The following is a 16,719-nucleotide window of genomic DNA, read 5'->3' as shown; positions in this document are numbered from 1 at the left end:
ACAGGCTGGGTGCAGTGGCTCATGTCTGTAATCCCACCACTTTGGGAGGCCGAGGTGGACAGATCACCTGAGGTCAGGAGTTTGAGACCAGCCTGGCCAACATGGTGAAAACCCGTCTCTACTTAAAAAAATACAAAAATTAGCTGGGCATGGTGGCGCATGCCTGTAGTCCCAGCTACTTGGTAGGCTGAGGCACAAGAATCACTTGAACCCTGGAGGTCGAGGTTGTGGACAGCAGAAATAGCGCCACTGCACTCCAGCCTGAGCAACAGAGTGAGACTGTGTCTCAAAAATAAAAAAAAAAAAAGCAGCTACCAGCATATGTTATGACATGAATGGACATAAAAACATTATGCTAAGTAAAAGCAGCTAAACACAAAAGACTACATATTCCATGATTCCATATTAATGCAAAGTCTAGAAAATGCAAATTTATAAAGACAGCAGATCAATGGATGCCTAGGACTGGGGGTGGGAATAGGGATGGCACACGGGAACTTTTGGATAAACAGGGACAAGGGAAGTTTTGGGGGTGACAGAAATGTTATCCAACTGTACTGCAGGAAAAAGGGAAAAAAAAAGAAACGTTATCAAACTGGATTGTAATAATGATTTACAACTCTAAGTATTTACTAAAACCACTGAATCATATGCTTAAAAGGAATGTTTTCTTATATAAATTATACCTCAATAAAGTTGTTAAAAAGAAATATGTGTGTAATATATGATTCAATTTATATAAAAATTACAGACAATCTATAATGACTAAAAGCAGATCAATTTCCTACAGGAAGGGGTGAGAAGGACAGATTACTAAGGGGCAGAAGAAATGTTGGAGTTGATACATATATTCATTATCTTTTTATAGTGATGGTTTTATAGAGACAGATATAAATAAACTAACCAAATTGTATACTTTAAGCATGCACAGTTTATGATATGACAATTATACTTCAAAAAAGCTGCTTTCTAAAAGTATGGCGCCCACAGAAGAACAAGTATTCCATGTGGGTGGAGTGGAAAGGAGAAAGGAGTAACAAAAGAGCCATTCATGCACCCAAAAGCATATTTATAACGGTTGCACAATGTCCATTTTCCCCTCATTAGACAGACTGCTTTCATTTTTTTCATAAAATAAGTATCATCTCACCATTGTGTGCAAAGTTTTATTTAGAAACTATTGCTTTAGACAGATTCCCAGAAGTAGAAGAACAGTGTGACTATTTTAAAGTTAGGCAGACAGATTTTCATTTATTAAAATAATTTGTTTTAAAGAAAAAGCCTGTTTATCATTTTTTTAAAATTATGTACTGTATTTTTAAGGAAACAGAAACAGCAGATATGGAACAAATTATTTTATTTGAGAAACTATGAAGTAGGCTGGGCGTGGTGGCTCACACCTGTAATCCAAGCACTTTGGGAGGCCAAGGCGGGTGGATCACCTATGGTCAGGAGTTCAAGACCAGCCTGGCCAACATGATGAAACCCTGTATCTACAAAAATACAAAAAATTAGCTGGGTATGATGGCGGGTGCCTGTAATCCCACCTACTCGGGAGGCTGAGGCAGGAGAATCACTGGAACCCAGGAGGCAGAGGTTGCAGTGAGCCAAGATTGCAACACTGCACTCCAGCCTGGGCAATAAGAGCGAAACTCCATCTTTAAAAAATAAAATAAAATAAAAAAAGAAACTATGAAGTAATACTAAAAATGTTTAGGGGATAATAAAGGGTTGGGTGGAATTTCCTTGAGCAATTTTTTCTAGCACTGGATAGAAATCATAAAAACTAAACCAATTCTGAACAAACCATATGTCATATAATCACTGCCCAGGTGGATACATCTGTTTCTTCTTCAAGAAGTCTTATTGATAATGATGAAAGGTTTCGATTCATATTCTCTTTCTCCATCTCTCCAATTCTCTTCTCCTCTTCCTTCTTCCTTTCTCCTTGCCTCCACTCTGAGGCCACCCTCTCCAAATTAAGTAAGCCAGGCCCAGCAATTAATGTCATAATTAAAGATAACAAAACAAAACTCTCCATCACCATCTATTCCATTTTAAGTAGGAGTCTGTAAGGCCACACACAGGATGTTCACACTTACCTGGTCACATAATCACAATCCATATAGGGGTCCTCCTTGGTAAGGCACATGCTATCCTAGTATCTACTTAATATTAAATAACAATTTATAAAAATTCAGCTTTCAACACATTTTGATTTGAGACACAATGATATTGAAATAAAAACCCACCACTGTCACTAATAAAAATCCTACCAATGGAAAGGAATGTCTTCCTGCAGTAGCAAAGCCAGTGGGGTCTAATGACACACCACATCCCAATTCTCAGCAACTAAAGCTGAGACTAGAGAATATGACAGGGTTTATCTTTATAGAAATTAATTAAAAGTTAGTCTTCTGAGAGTCTCCTTACAGAAAATAAGACCATCCACTAAATGGGAAAGAGAGGGATGACACCTGCGGTGTTAACAAGAGATGGTCAAGTTCTGCCAGTTAGTAAGGAGTTGTTAAGGGACCCACACCAAAATCCCCACCAACTCTTGCTTTGTAAGTGCTACAGACTGAATGTTTGTGTTCTCCCAAAATTCGTATGTTGAAATCTAGCTAACCCCCCTAGTGATGGTATTAGGAGGCAGGGCCTTTGGAAGGTAATTAGGTCATGAAGTTGGAGCCCTTGTGAATGTGATTAGGGCTCTTAGAAAATGGACCAGAGAGAGTTTGTCTTCCTCTTCCACCATGTGAGAACATAGCTAGAATGCAGTGTCTATGCAGACTGGCCCCTCACTAGACACCAAATCGGCCAGCACCTTCAGTTGGGATTTCCCAGCCTCCAAGCAACAGTGAGAAATAAATTTCTGTTGTTTATAAACCACCCAGTTTATGGTATTCTGTTACAGCAGCCTGAATGAATTAAGACAATAAATTAGCTTACAAAGTAGCCAATAAACACAATTTCAAACTCACTGTACACAGCAAAAGCTAGATAAGTAGATTAAAGAATCAGAACTATTAGGAGATTAGAGGAGAAAATGGGTAGTCATGAAGGGAAAAAAAATAAGGAAAGGGTGTTGTGGTCCAAGAACTAACACAACAAAAACAAACAAACAAGTAGAAAAAAAAAAAAAAAAAAACCTGAAAAACAAACCCAAAACAACAACAAAACATGAAGGGAAACTGCACTGCTTAGGTTTCTGTCATCAGTTTCATAAGGTTATCCCTCTGTTGCTGCCCACACCCCACACTCTATCTTCTGATAAGAGGTAAGCTCAGGCCTTACATGGAGCCAGCACAAGAGTTCTCAGTAAAAGAAGGCAGCAGATGGCTATCTGGGTGGTTGGCTCATTTATCCTCTAAGTCATTTATTTGTTTCACAGAAAGCCACTGGCTTGCTAAGGGTCAAAATGCCGTGTGTGATTATTGACTGGAAACAGGGAGCTGATGCTGTTAGAGGGAACACTTCAGTCTTCCTAAAGCCAAACCTTACACGCAGGGATACCTAAGTGGACTTTCATTTCCTGCACTCAAATAAAGCACTTTTTTCTCTGCCACATAGCAGGATTGGCAGCAATTAATTGTCAGAACTGCTTAAACTGTACATGTTCTTATAATGTACACAATTAATTGGCTGGACTGCTTATACTGTACACATTCCAGGACCCAGTCAACAAGCCTCTGTGCTCCTCCTGCAAACAATTCAGAGGTTCATGGTGCAGAAAGGGTGCAATACCTAAACTAAGCAGGACAGGCTTGTCCCTCTTTAAGCTGAGAAAGGGGAATAAATTGATGACATTCCTTTCTACTTTTGGAATTGCAAAAGGTCCACAACATCTGCCTTTGGATTCAATATATGTATGTTTCCAAAAAAGTGAAAAATGCAGACTGACAATCCAAATGCCTTTGCAGCTCTGCAGGCATTTCAGGCAAGACAAAAGCAATTTATGATATAATTTCTCTCCACTTTGAATGCAGAGCTGCTTGACCTACCTTAGTGAAAACAGCACAAACTAGAAACTGGTGCTGCTAGCCAGTCATCCCTAATTAGAATGAGATCTGCAGTGCATACTTTTCTCTTCCCTTCCCTAGTGCATTAAGCAGAAGTTTGAACTCCCAAGTTCTCTCCGAAAAGAAATGCCAAGGCAATTCTAAATGCACAAGGCAATCTTACCACCTTTCCAGAGCTATACATGGCCCTCAGGGTAAGAAGCTAGCTCCTAAGCCTGATATAGGTCAAATATAACTTATCTGGATCTGAAGATTTCACTTTGCCCCATTTTTCTTCTTTTTTTTTTTTTTTTTTTTAGCAATACTTGCAGTTCTCAATATGTAATGCCAAACTTTGTAATACCTCCATGCAACACTGCATGCAGCAAAAGCCCACTCCCACTCCTGGGGTTCATAGTTCAAATTCAACATTCCTTCCCTCATGTCTACCCACTCTCCATATTAGACCACAAAGGTCTTGAAATCCTATTCACTAGCAGCAACTTCTTGCCACTGCCCACTGATGGTAAACTAGAAGAAAGAACTCTCTATAGCCAACACATCCTCAGGATCTTCCTTCCAGCATACACCTGAATTCTGTAAGACCCAAGTTTGAATTTTCATCATCCTCCAGGAGACTGTCAGATCTAAATCTACCATATTTCTAACTTTACTGGTCCATTTCTAATTTCACTGGCCATAATTATCCTATAGTATGCTGGAGCTATTTTCTTTGCTGCCCCTTCCCGATGTCCTCTGCAAACCAATATTCTTCTACCTCCCTGTAAAATCCTCTTCTCCTTTGCCATCTTGCTGCCACTTCAACTCTCATTGCAGCTAGAATCTCCCAACTAACTCGTCACTCTTCCTATTTTACCAATGACTTTGACATCTGGCTTTCAAAAGTCCTCCTCATCCCAAGTCTTACCTGAACAGTAAGAAAGTTAAGATGACAGGCCAGGTGTGGTGGCTCACGCTTGCAATCCCAGCACTTTGCGAAGCCGAGGCAGGCAGATCACCTGAGGTCAGGAGTTCAATACCAGCCTGACCAACATGGAAAAACCCTGTCTATACTAAAAATACAAAAAATTATCTGGGCATGATGGCACATGCCTGTAGTACCAGCTACTCAGGAGGCTGAGACAGGAGAATCGCTTCAACCCAGGAGGCAGAGGTTGCAGTGAGCCAAGATCGCGCCATTGCACTCCAGCCTGGGCAATAAGAGCAAAACTGTCTCAAAAAAAAAAAAAAAAAAAAGGACTGAGTCCAAACAGAATCAGACTGCCTAGATTCAAATCTTGGTTCTACCATATACCTAGCTGTGTTGCCTTGGTCATGTTCCTTAACTTTTTTTTCCTGAATTTCCTCATTTATAAAACAGGAACAGGCGGGCGCAGTGGCTCATGCCTGTAATCCCAGCACGCTGGGAGGCAGAGGCAGGCGGATCACGAGGTCAGGAGATCGAGACCATCCTGGCCAACATGGTGAAACCCATCTCTACTAAAAATACAAAAAAAATGCTGGGTGTGCTGGCACGCCCCTGTGGTACCAGCTACTAGGGAGGCTGAGGCAGTAAAATCACTTGAACCCGGGAGGCAGAGGTTGCAGTGAGCAGAGATCACGCCACTGCACTCCAGCCTGGCAACAGAGTGAGACTCCGTCTCAAAAAAAAAAAAAAGTAACAGTAATAGTAATTCACAGCATTTGTTGTATAGATTAAGAGTTAATACATGTAAAGGGTTCTGAATGGTACCTGGCATACAGTAAACACTCAGTAAACAACAGTTAATGCTGCTATCATCATCATCATCATCATGGTCACCATCATCATCATTAAAGACTACCTCAATGTCCACAGGGGTAACTCATTTAACATGTTCTTTGAGCTTGCTTGGTTCTTTGAGCTCCTTGCCTCCAATAAGCTTCTTCTCCACTCTAACCCAGCAACCCTCTTCGACAGCTCACCCTAGATTCCACCATCAGAACTTCTCCACCTCCAAAATCTTAAATTCAAATATTACATACTCTGACCACCACCTCCTATCCTTCCAGCACTCACAATTACCCATTCCTCCTACATGTGCTTCCCATCATGGTAACCTCTAAATGCAAAACTTGTCTACTTCTGTAGCACCTTCCTATCCTTGCCTCTTTCTATACTTTGTCCTACTATCTCTCATCCACTCTTTTTACAACAGCCTCAATTTCCATACCTCATTTTCCTTCTGTACAAACTACCTAGCAAAGTTCCTATCTTGAATGAATCAAATTATCAGGCTTTTCTTGACAGAGCTCCTGAGAGCTACTGAGGAGAATCACACAACTGTAAAGATCAGCACCACAGTTATAAATGCATGGTCTCCATCTTCAAGGCTACCCAGCAATCTTTCTATTTCCTTACCTAGTTTGCCATCTTCTATCCTTCACAATGGCTATTTTAGATCTTTACCCCACTCCCTAAACCTCTGATTTTCCTGTCTATGACCCACTCACCCCAATCTCACCTACCTCTGTTTCTACTCTTCATAAATGATCTATCACACTTAAGAATAAACAGGAATGAGATGAGAACTACAACAATTTCCTTCTACTCAGTATATAAACCCACCCTAGCTGTGTCCTACCCAATCCTTTCTCTCTGTCACAGCGAAGGAGGTATCCTGATTAAGACTAATATTGTACTCTGTGCTCAGTATTCTAACCCTCCTGCCCTATAAGGCAGTGGTTCTCAAAGCATGGTCCCTGGGCAGCAGCATTGGCACACTCCAGGAACTTTTTGGAAATGAAAATTCTCAGAACACACTCCAGACCTACTGAGTCAGAAACTGTGGAGTTGGGGCCCAGCAATCTTTTTTATTTCCATCTCCTCAGAGCAAGAAACAAAGACCAATTTATTTTTAACAAGGCCTCCAAGTGAGTCTGATGCATGCTAAAGTTTGAGAACTACAGCTCTAAGGGATTATTCGTTATTTATCCCTTTTCCTGTCTTTAATCTCTTTTTAGTACAATGGTTCTCTTGCCTGAAGAGCCTCCTATTTTACTAGGCCACATACAGTTGGCCCTTAAACAATACAGGCTTGAGCTGCGCAGGTCCACTTATGTGTGAATTTTCTTGTGAATCTGCCACCCGAGACAGTAAGACCAACTACTCCTCTTCCTCAGCCTACTCAACGTGAAGACAACAAGGATGCCTGTAAGATGATCCACTTCCACTTAATGAATACTAAATATATTTTCCCTTGGGATTTTCTTTTTCTTTCTTTTTTTTTTTTTTTTGAGACGGAGTCTCACTCTGTCCCCCTTGCTGGAGTGCAGTGGCCGGATCTCAGCTCACTGCAAGCTCCGCCTCCCGAGTTCAGGCCATTCTCCTGCCTCAGCCTCCCGAGTAGCTGGGACTACAGGCGCCCGCCACCTCGCCCAGCTAGTTTTTTTGTATTTTTTAGTAGAGACGGGGTTTCACTGTGTTAGCCAGGATGGTCTCGATCTCCTGACCTCGTGATCCACCCGTCTCGGCCTCCCAAAGTGCTGGGATTACAGGTTTGAGCCACCGTGCCCGGCCTTTTTTTTTTTTTTTTTTTGAGACAGAGTCTTGCTCTGTCACCCAGTCTGGAGTGTAGTGGTGCAATCTCAGCTCACTGCAACCTCCACCGCCTGCGTTCAAGCAATTCTCATGCCTCAGCCTCCCAAGTAGCTGGGATTACAGGTGTGTGCCACCTCGCCTGGCTAATTTTTGTATTTTTAGTAGAGACGGGGTTTCACCATGTTGGCCAGGCTAGTCTTGAACTCCTGACCTCAAGTGATACACCTGCCTCAGCCTACCCCAATGCTGACATTACAGGCATAAGCTGCCATGCCGGCCCCCTATGATTTTCTTTTCTTTTTTTTTGAGACAGAGTCTCACTCTGTTGCCCAGGCTGGAGCGCAGTGGCTCAATCTCGGCTCACTGCAAGCTCCACCTCCCAGGTTCACGCCATTCTCCTGCCTCAGCCTCCCGAGTAGCTGGGACTACAGGCGCCTGCCACCACGCCCAGCTAATTTTTTGTATTTTTAGTAAAGATGAGGTTTCACCGTGTTAGCCAGGATGGTCTTGATCTCCTGACCTCGTGATCCGCCCGCCTTGGCCCCCCAAAGTGCTGGGATTACAGGCATGAGCCACCGCAACCAGCCGATTTTCTTAATAACATTTTCTTTTCTCTAGTTTAAGAATACAGTATATAATGCATATGACATACACAATATGTTCTAATCGATTGCTTATCTTGTTGGTAAGGCTTCCAGTCAACAGTAGGCTTTCAGTAGCTACATTTTGGGGGATTCAGAAGTTTATGCAAATTTTCAACTGCACAAGGGGTTGGCATCCCGTTCCCCACACTGTTCAAGGGTCAACTGTATATTCTCGCCCTTTCCAGTCTATTCACCACATAGCCACTATCCAATTATGTCATTCCCTACTTAAAACTCCCTAATGACTTCCCACTGATCTTCAGATAAAAATCAATTATTTTAATAAGGCCTCAAGGTTCTGCATACCTCTCAAGACTTCTCTTTCACCACCAGCTCTCTTTCTCCGTTTGCCCAGCAAGGCCAGTCTCTCTCAATTTCTTGAGCTTGCCATACTCTAGGGCACCTAACACATTTTGAAATTGTTATTTCCTCTGCCTGAAATATTCTTTTTCCCTGTTTCTTTTCCTAATTCCTACTTCAAATCTCAGCTTGAACTTTCCTTCTTTAAAGTGGCCTATCCTGACACCTTAGTTGTTTTAGGTGCCTGTTGGATGCTTTCACAGCACTCTGTATTTACCCTCTCGTTACCCGTATCAAGCTTATAATTATTTAATTATTAGAAATGTAATATTCCTTGCCAGAGTATAAGCCTTGTTATGGCAGAAATCATATTCATCTTATTTATTGTAATATCCTGAGTACCCAGCTTAGTATAGTACCTTGCAAGTAAATGCACAATGACTATGACTGAGCCTTTACAGACACTGTGGCTCTGTCCAGAATGGATTTTTACCATCATTAACCCCGCCCCAGTACAATCCTACACATCCTTCCAGAAATGTTAAAAATCTCTAAGAAGTCTTACCTGCACATACACACCACTTGCCTGCTCAAGTGAATCACTTCTTTGTGTTCTTACTGTATTGTGTACATAAGTATGTTAAAGGAATAATTACACACCACTGTAATACCTATCTTCATGTATCAGTCTCCACTAGATTATAAACTCCCTGAGGGCATGAACCATTCTTATTTACCTTTGTATCTCTAAGGCTTAGAAAAGTACCTGACATTGACAGTAGGTATCCATAAATGTTTATGGGCATATTAAATCTAGGATTGTTCTATAATATTTCACTAAAAAGTTTTTTTCTTATTATTAAATCTGGGTTCCAATTCTAGCTATGATGCATGATCACTGGCAAATTGTTTAACCTCTCTGGGCCTCAGTTTTCTCACCAGGTAAACAGGGCTAATAATACCTACTTGGAAATATTGCTATGAAAATTAAACAAAATGACACAGTGCAACAATTAGTACACAGAGTGCCTGGCATGTGGTAGCCCACTCTGGCTTCAACTTGATAGAGACAACTAGGACAAAACAAATACGAAAATAAGTCACAGCAATCAAGGAAGACTGAGCAGAGAATGAGTCATTCCTTTTAATCATTTTCTCAAGGAGATCAACAATGAAGAAACATAATAAACAGAATAAACTCTACTGGTGGTAGCTCCCTTGGCATATACAGCTTGGTGAGAATTCACTTCAGAGACCTCTTGGCTAATGGCCACATCCTGCTCCACAGCCCAGCAGGTCAGATCTTCATCTGTGGTACCAGGCATGGTTAATTCTGACTGGAATAAATACTACCTCATAAAGAATGTGTTTACAGCCGAGAGATGGAGGAGGAGAACTTGACTGTAACCACATCAATCAACTGTTTTGCAATCTGGCAGAAAACACTGCAGAATGGTTGCTGGATACTAACAGCCACACAACTATACTTACCTGTAGCCAAGAACCAGCTTAGACTAGATAATGAGCAGCTTTCTGCATTTACCAAAACAATGGTCAGACCTACATAGAATGAACATCTCTAGGGTCAAATTACCCTTCGTACATCTGGGCAGCACCAACGAAGCTGACACCAAGCAGCTTTACATATACACTCCTCAGCCTATGAGTACTGCCCGCAAGCATCAACTTCATTGTTCATGTATACCAAATATAAGAGCAGATTTAACCATTTCTCTGCTCCTTATTCATAGCATGCTTACCTCTGCAGAGCCACTGGTAGTCAGACCACCTAATTCGCTGGAGTCATTCACTTTAGAATGCTGTGTCACTATAGGTGTAACTACTTCACTGGAACTACCTCTCTTCTGAAGCTTCCTGATTAAGCTCTGCTGGTCACTGGAAGATACAGCAGGTCTGAGTGCAGCTCTGGGTGGGCTGTGCCTCCAAGATGCCCAGTTCCAACCTAGCCCCAGAAGATGTGGTACATCATCTTCAGGTAGAAAGCCCAAATCATCTGCAGTGTGGAATTTTTTTAAAAACACCAGCATGGAATTGGAGGAGTGTGTCCTAAAAGCCCGGCAGCTCTGGGGCCTGCTGCAGTCTGCCTGAATGCACATCCCTTCTAGCCACCAAAAGACATGGCAGGCAGAGTCCTGGCAGCAGGCAGCCCAACATGACTGGAGAGAGGGGGTTCCTTCAAGAAGCCAGAGGTGATTTTCTCCCCCAGATCTCAGGCCAACTCCAAATTGTGTCTTCCCCTGCTGGCACCTGCTCTCACTGGCATCTAAAAACAAAGAATGAAAACATTTTCAGATGAAATAAAAACAGAGACTAGTGCTCCATAAAGAGCCCTGAGTACTAACATTTGAGGCTATTTCGAAGACAAGTTTTTAAGAGGGTGAGAAAGCCATCTAGTGAGTGGAGCAAAGAAAGTGAAAGAGAGTGTTTTTTGTCTTCGGATATTTTAGGTTCTAGAAATACTGCTCCACATTCATTAATGGTTCTCTTTCTCAATGAGTTCCTGCCATGGAGACCCTTTACACAGAATTTCAGTTCATAAACAGGAAAAAAAAAAAAAAAGAGGTATTCTGATGGAAGCATATGCAGGGAAGTGGCAAGTCGGGAGGAAAGGGGCAGAGTCCCAATACCTGATGATCTCCCACTGACCTCCAAGGTATTTCTCAGGGACAGTGTGAGAACTGTGGGACCAGAAGAACAGGCAGCTGAACAAGTGGAATATTTTCCCCAGCAAATTGCCAGCAACACAGACTGAGTACTCTGAACCTCATGCAGGTTATAGGCACATTCATTCTTTAACCAATCATTTGCCAAAGTCAAATGGTTTTGCATATCATAGTATCAGCCAGAGTAGTAGTCAAGATTACCAAAAATTTTAAACACGAGAGCAATTCTGCTAGAAAGAACTTCCTAATGACAAGTCATGTCATGATAAGAAATAATGGAACATAAGCACAACAGTGACATGCTATGGGTAACCTAGATAATATAGTCCAAAATTCTGGCTAATGCTGCTTATGGATAAACTTTGGACTGTTTTAATTATTTCAGGTATGGCATTGATTTTTCTGAAATAGTATCTCACCTCTGTTTTCTTAGATGAAGTCAAAACTTGTTCTAAATGAAAGTGATTATGTGAGTTCATTTTAAAGTACTGGCTCTATAGGTGTCTATTACCAGTTATTGTCAGGAATATATAGAAACAGAGCCAGGGTGAGGCAAGAGAGGTGCCTCAGGCACAACATTTAAGGAGGTGCTCACTTTCAGAGTCATTCCAGTGCAGGGTTGGCTCACAGGACCTTCATAGTGAGTGTCTCTTTAAATTCTGCGCTCTGGGCACCTCTCTCCTTACCCTAGTCCTGGGCCTGGGGTTATAACATAAAATATATGTTAAAATTACATAGAAAAAATACGCAATAGAATCAAAACACTGAAGATATGGATAATCATGTCTGCATGTACACACAACTGAAAAGAGCTCTAACGAAAGCAACTGACAATCAGCCAAAGCCAATCTGATGCCCACAGAACACTTACTAAATATCCAACAGACTAAATGTGGAAACTAATCAACTGAAAGAGAAAAGGAAGATAAAGGCAAGCTTCTAGACTATTGAGTCAGGAGCACTATGGAAGCCAGCACTGGCACCAACCTACCACCAGACCAGGCAATTTAGAAGGCCACAGAAAACAGAACTTCCTTTAAAAAAGATGAAGAAATAGCAACCACGAAAAAAAAAATTAAGCTACCAAGAGATACAGAAATACCCCCTCATTTTTATTCACCTTTCCACACAGGCACCAATAGTAAGAATCTTGGTAATAGCTAACTGAGGGAATAGACTTTGTTGAAATCAAATTGTTAGATCAGTAACTACTATTTTTTACCTTTATATCAACTTTCCCTCATTCTTCTCATAATAATTTTCTCATACTTAAGAGGTCAACACAGATGAAAACTATCTGTACTTTTTTGTAAGTTGATATATTATTTAATTTTTAAAAATGCAATGCAACTTCCACTTCTGCTCTTGAAGAAGGAATTGCTATGGGGCTTGCCTTCCCACCATGAGTAACTAGAAAACTAGACAAAATATATAAAGCTACTGTTTTTAGACACTGGACAACATACAGTGCAGGCCTGTGATCTCTGAGAGAAAGGAAACAAACCAGGTGAGCTCTATGAATCCCTTGGCTTTCTGCTGGAGGCATGCTCCAGACTGTGGCACAGGTGAGGAGAAGGCAAGCATAATAGGACAGCTGCTAAATTGGGTGGACAGAGTTCAGGGTGACTGGTAGCTAGAATGTTTTAACAAAGTACCAGAAAGGAGGAAGCTACACAGTGAAAGAGCTCCAGAAATCTGAACAGTAGTCACCTTCAGTTTTGGCTGAACACTGATTTACCAAGGTATAGGTTGAAATTGCATAAGGGAAATTAGAAAATATTTTGAACTGAATGAAAATAACACAATATATAAAAATTTGTGAGATGCAGTTAAAGCAATGTCTAGAGGGACATTCATAATTTTAAATGCTTATTTCATAGAAGAAAAGTCTATAAAATCAATGATTTAGAGAGACACATGGAGAAAATGACATGTGATGACAGAGGCAGAGACTGGAGTAATACAGCTGCAAGCCAAGGAAAGCCAAGGATTGACAGAGACCACTAGAAGCTAGGGGGAGGCAAGGAAGGAATTCTACCTCCAGTCTCCAAAGATATCAACCCTTCTAACACCTTGATTTTGGATTTCTAGCCTCCAGAACTATTAGCATACACAGGGTTCTCTGCTTTTATCTGGGAGACAGTTCAGGAGACAGATGGCCCAGATCCAGGGACCACTGACATCTGGGGATGTGGCTGTGGCCTGTACCCAGGTTGAATGGGGATACCCTAATACACTTAACAGGATGTGTACAGCCATGTGATGCTGGAAACTATGGGAATCTTATGTCTGTGGGCTTCTCTCTTTCAAACCAAAACTAATCATCCAACTGCAGCAAGGAGTAGAGCCTGGATGGAGGCGTCAGAATTGCGTCAGGTACCTCTGCAGTCCCAGAGAACTGGTTTGAAACAAAGATCTTAACTCTAAAGCAAAATACTCTGACGTTCTGCAAGAGCAAACAAAAAGCATCATGATAGAAAGAGGCCTGGATTGAGAGGGAGGAGGCTCCACAGAGACGCAGTGCTATAAATGCAAAGAATGTGGGAAAGTACAATTTGAATACAACTCTTCCTCTTTTTAGCCACCAGAGCAATCATACTAGTGAGAAACCACATAAATATAAAGAATGTGGAATAGTCTTTATGAGCAGACTATCCCACTATCACCCCTTTCAAATCATCATAAACTCACATAGGCGAGCAACTTTATAGATGTATTGAATGTGGCAAATTCCTCAAGCACTCAACATTTACTAATCATCAGAGAATTTATTCTAGAGAGAAATACCATAAATGCAATAAATGTGAAAAAGCTTTCAGAAAAAAACTGTCCTTTCTTTTTTTTTTTTTGAGACGGAGTCTCGCTTTGTCGCCCAGGCTGGAGTGCAGTGGCACGATCTCGGCTCATTGCAAGCTCCGCCTCCTGGGTTCAGGCCATTCTCCTGCCTCAGCCTCCGAGTAGCTGGGACTACAGGCACGCACCACCACGCCAGGCTAATTTTTTGTATTTTTAGTAGAGACGGGGTTTCACCGTGTTAGCCAGGATGGTCTCGATCTCCTGATCTTGTGATCTGCCTGCCTCGGCCTCCCAAAGTGCTGGGATTACAGGCGTGAGCCACCGCGCCCGGCTTTTTTTTTTTTTTTTTTTTTTTTTTTTTTTTGAGAGGGAGTCTCTGTCACTGCAGAGCAAGGCGTGAGCCACCACGCGTAGCCAAAACTGTCCTTTCAAGTCATCAGAGAATTCACACAGTCAGGAACTCTACAAACATGACTGTGGGAAACTTTGTTCAGAAGGCAGTCCTTACTCATCAGGAGAGAAAACACAGTAGAGATAAGCCTTTTAGAAACACACATTTATTTATTTAGAGACAGGGTCCCATTCTATTGCCCAGGCTGGAGTGCAGTGGCACATCACAGCTCAGTGCAGCCTTGACCTTCGGGCTCAAGCGATCCTCCTGCCTCAGCCTCCCAAGATGCTAGGACTACAGGTGAGCATCACCATGTCTAGCTAATTTTTTTAACTTTTTGTCAGAGATGGGGTCTCCCTGTGTTGCCCAGGCTGCTCTTGAACTCCTAGGCTCAAGCAATCCCCGGACCTTCGCTTCCCAAAGTGTTGGGATTACAGGTGTGAGTCACCACGCCTGGCTGAGAAAAGCCTTTTAAATGTAAGGAATGTGGGAAAGCTTTCAGAGATAACTCAACTGTGTTGGAGCAGCAGAAAAACCATCTTTGTGAAAAAGTACATTGGTGTAATAAATACAGAAAAGCCTTTAGTAACAGTTTGACTCTTATTAGTCATCAAAGATTTCACACAGGAGAGAAACTCTATCACCATATTAAATGTGAAATATTTCTCAGGTATAGAAAGATGTGCTGGGCAAATCTCCTTTGCTGGGCATCAGAAAACTCATAGTGGAAATAAACCCTATCAGGACAATGACTGTAGGAAAGCCTTTACAAAGAGCTCAACTCTTACTGCACATCAAGGAATTCATACTGGGGGGAAAACAACAAAAAAAACAAAAAACCTTTCACTATAAGAAATATGGGAAAGCTTTCAGGTACAGCCAAGGCCTTGCTGAAAATCAGAAAATCCATCTTATGAATGTAAGGAATGTGGGAAGCTTTTTCCCAAAGTTCAGCCCTTAAACAACATAAGAAAATTTATAACAAAGTAATCAAGCCAGGCATGGTGGCTCATGCCTACAATACCAGGACTTTGGTAAGATGAGGTGGGAGGACTACTTGAGCCCAGGAGTTCAAGCCCAGACTGGGCAACACAGTGAGACCCCATCTCTATAAAAGATAAAAATTAAAAATTTTAAAAAGAATGAGTCATGAAATGTAGTTAGTGTGGTAAACATGCAAAAGTAGTTTATTTCTTCTGACATCAAAGAGGAGATATTTAATAAGTGCACCTCTATCTAGAAACCTTCTCACTTGTAAGAATGTTCACCATAATATGGTTTCTATTAGTGAAATAGCTGAAGAATCTAAATGTCTGTCAATATGGAAATAGTTACTATAGAATACTATGTACCATTTGAAAGAAATGGCATAGAATTTTATATAGTCATAGAAATATCCCCCTTGATGACTTAAGTGAAAAACACAAGTTGCAGAAAATCTATATATTATGTTCTTATTTATATTTTTAACAATGAAGCTATTTTTGTTTGTCTACATATATTACCTGGATTCAAAAAGATCTAAGCTAGGTGTGGTGGCTCATGCCTGTAATCCCAGCACTTTGGGAGGCTGAGGTGGATGGATCACTTGAGGTTAGGAGTTCAAGACCAGCCTGTCCAACATGGTAAAACTCCATCTCTACCAAAAATACAAAAAGTAGCCAGGTGTGGTGGTGCACATCTGTAATCCCAGCTACTCAGGAGGTTGAGGCAGGAGAATTGCTGGAAACGGGAGGGGGAGGTTGCAGTGAGCCAAGATCATGCCACTGCACTCCAGCCTGGGCAATAGAGCAAGACTCTGTCTCGAAAAAATAAATAAAATAAAATAAAAAGATCTGGAAAAATAAAAGACAAACTTTGACCAAAAAAAAAAAAAAAATTCAATGATCTTTGCTTCCATCATAAAATCTGGGAAAAAAAAGAGTAAAGTAAACCCCAAAGTAAGTAAAGGAAAGAAATGATAAAGATAAGAGTAATCAAACGAAAAACAATAGAGAAAAATCAATGAAACAAAAATCTGGTTGTTCAAAAGATCAGTAAAGCTGATAAAGCTCTAGTCCGACTGACCACAGGAAAAAAAAAGGAGCGGTCAAGTTACCAGAATCAAGAATGAAAGAAGGGGCCAGGTGCAGTGGCTCATGCCTGTCATCCCAGCCTTTGGGAGGCCAAGGCAGGCAGATCACTTGAGGTCAGGAGTTCAAGACGAGCCTGGCCAATATGGTGAAACCCCACCTCTACTAAAAATACAAAAATTAAGTGGGCATGGTGGTGTGTGCCTGTAATTCCAGCTACTTGGGAGGCTGAGGCAGGAGAATCGCTTGAA

General features: G+C 41.4%; 1 protein-coding gene across 33 annotated transcripts in view; it reads right to left on the bottom strand.

Annotated features, from left to right (window-relative positions):
* The window catches only part of KIAA0319L (KIAA0319 like), a 128,175-nt gene that overhangs the window by 63,602 nt on the left and 47,854 nt on the right, over positions 1–16,719 (bottom strand). For 24 of the 33 annotated variants that reach the window (XR_012422747.1, XR_012422715.1, XR_012422729.1 and 21 more), the window contains exon 3: positions 10,286–10,809. The exons of the other annotated variants lie outside the window; for them this stretch is intronic. Coding sequence is in view for 7 of the 24 variants with exons in the window: in XM_065525240.1 (XP_065381312.1) it covers positions 10,286–10,809 (524 nt within the window). In the remaining 17 variants the exon portion in view is untranslated. The remainder of the gene's footprint in view (positions 1–10,285; positions 10,810–16,719) is intronic. 33 annotated transcript variants of the gene reach the window in all.

Source organism: Macaca fascicularis, chromosome 1 (genome assembly GCF_037993035.2).
Source record: "Macaca fascicularis isolate 582-1 chromosome 1, T2T-MFA8v1.1".
Taxonomy (NCBI): Eukaryota; Metazoa; Chordata; class Mammalia; order Primates; family Cercopithecidae; genus Macaca; species Macaca fascicularis.
Note: the sequence above shows the minus strand (reverse complement) of the source record. Positions and strands in the feature narration are given on the sequence as shown.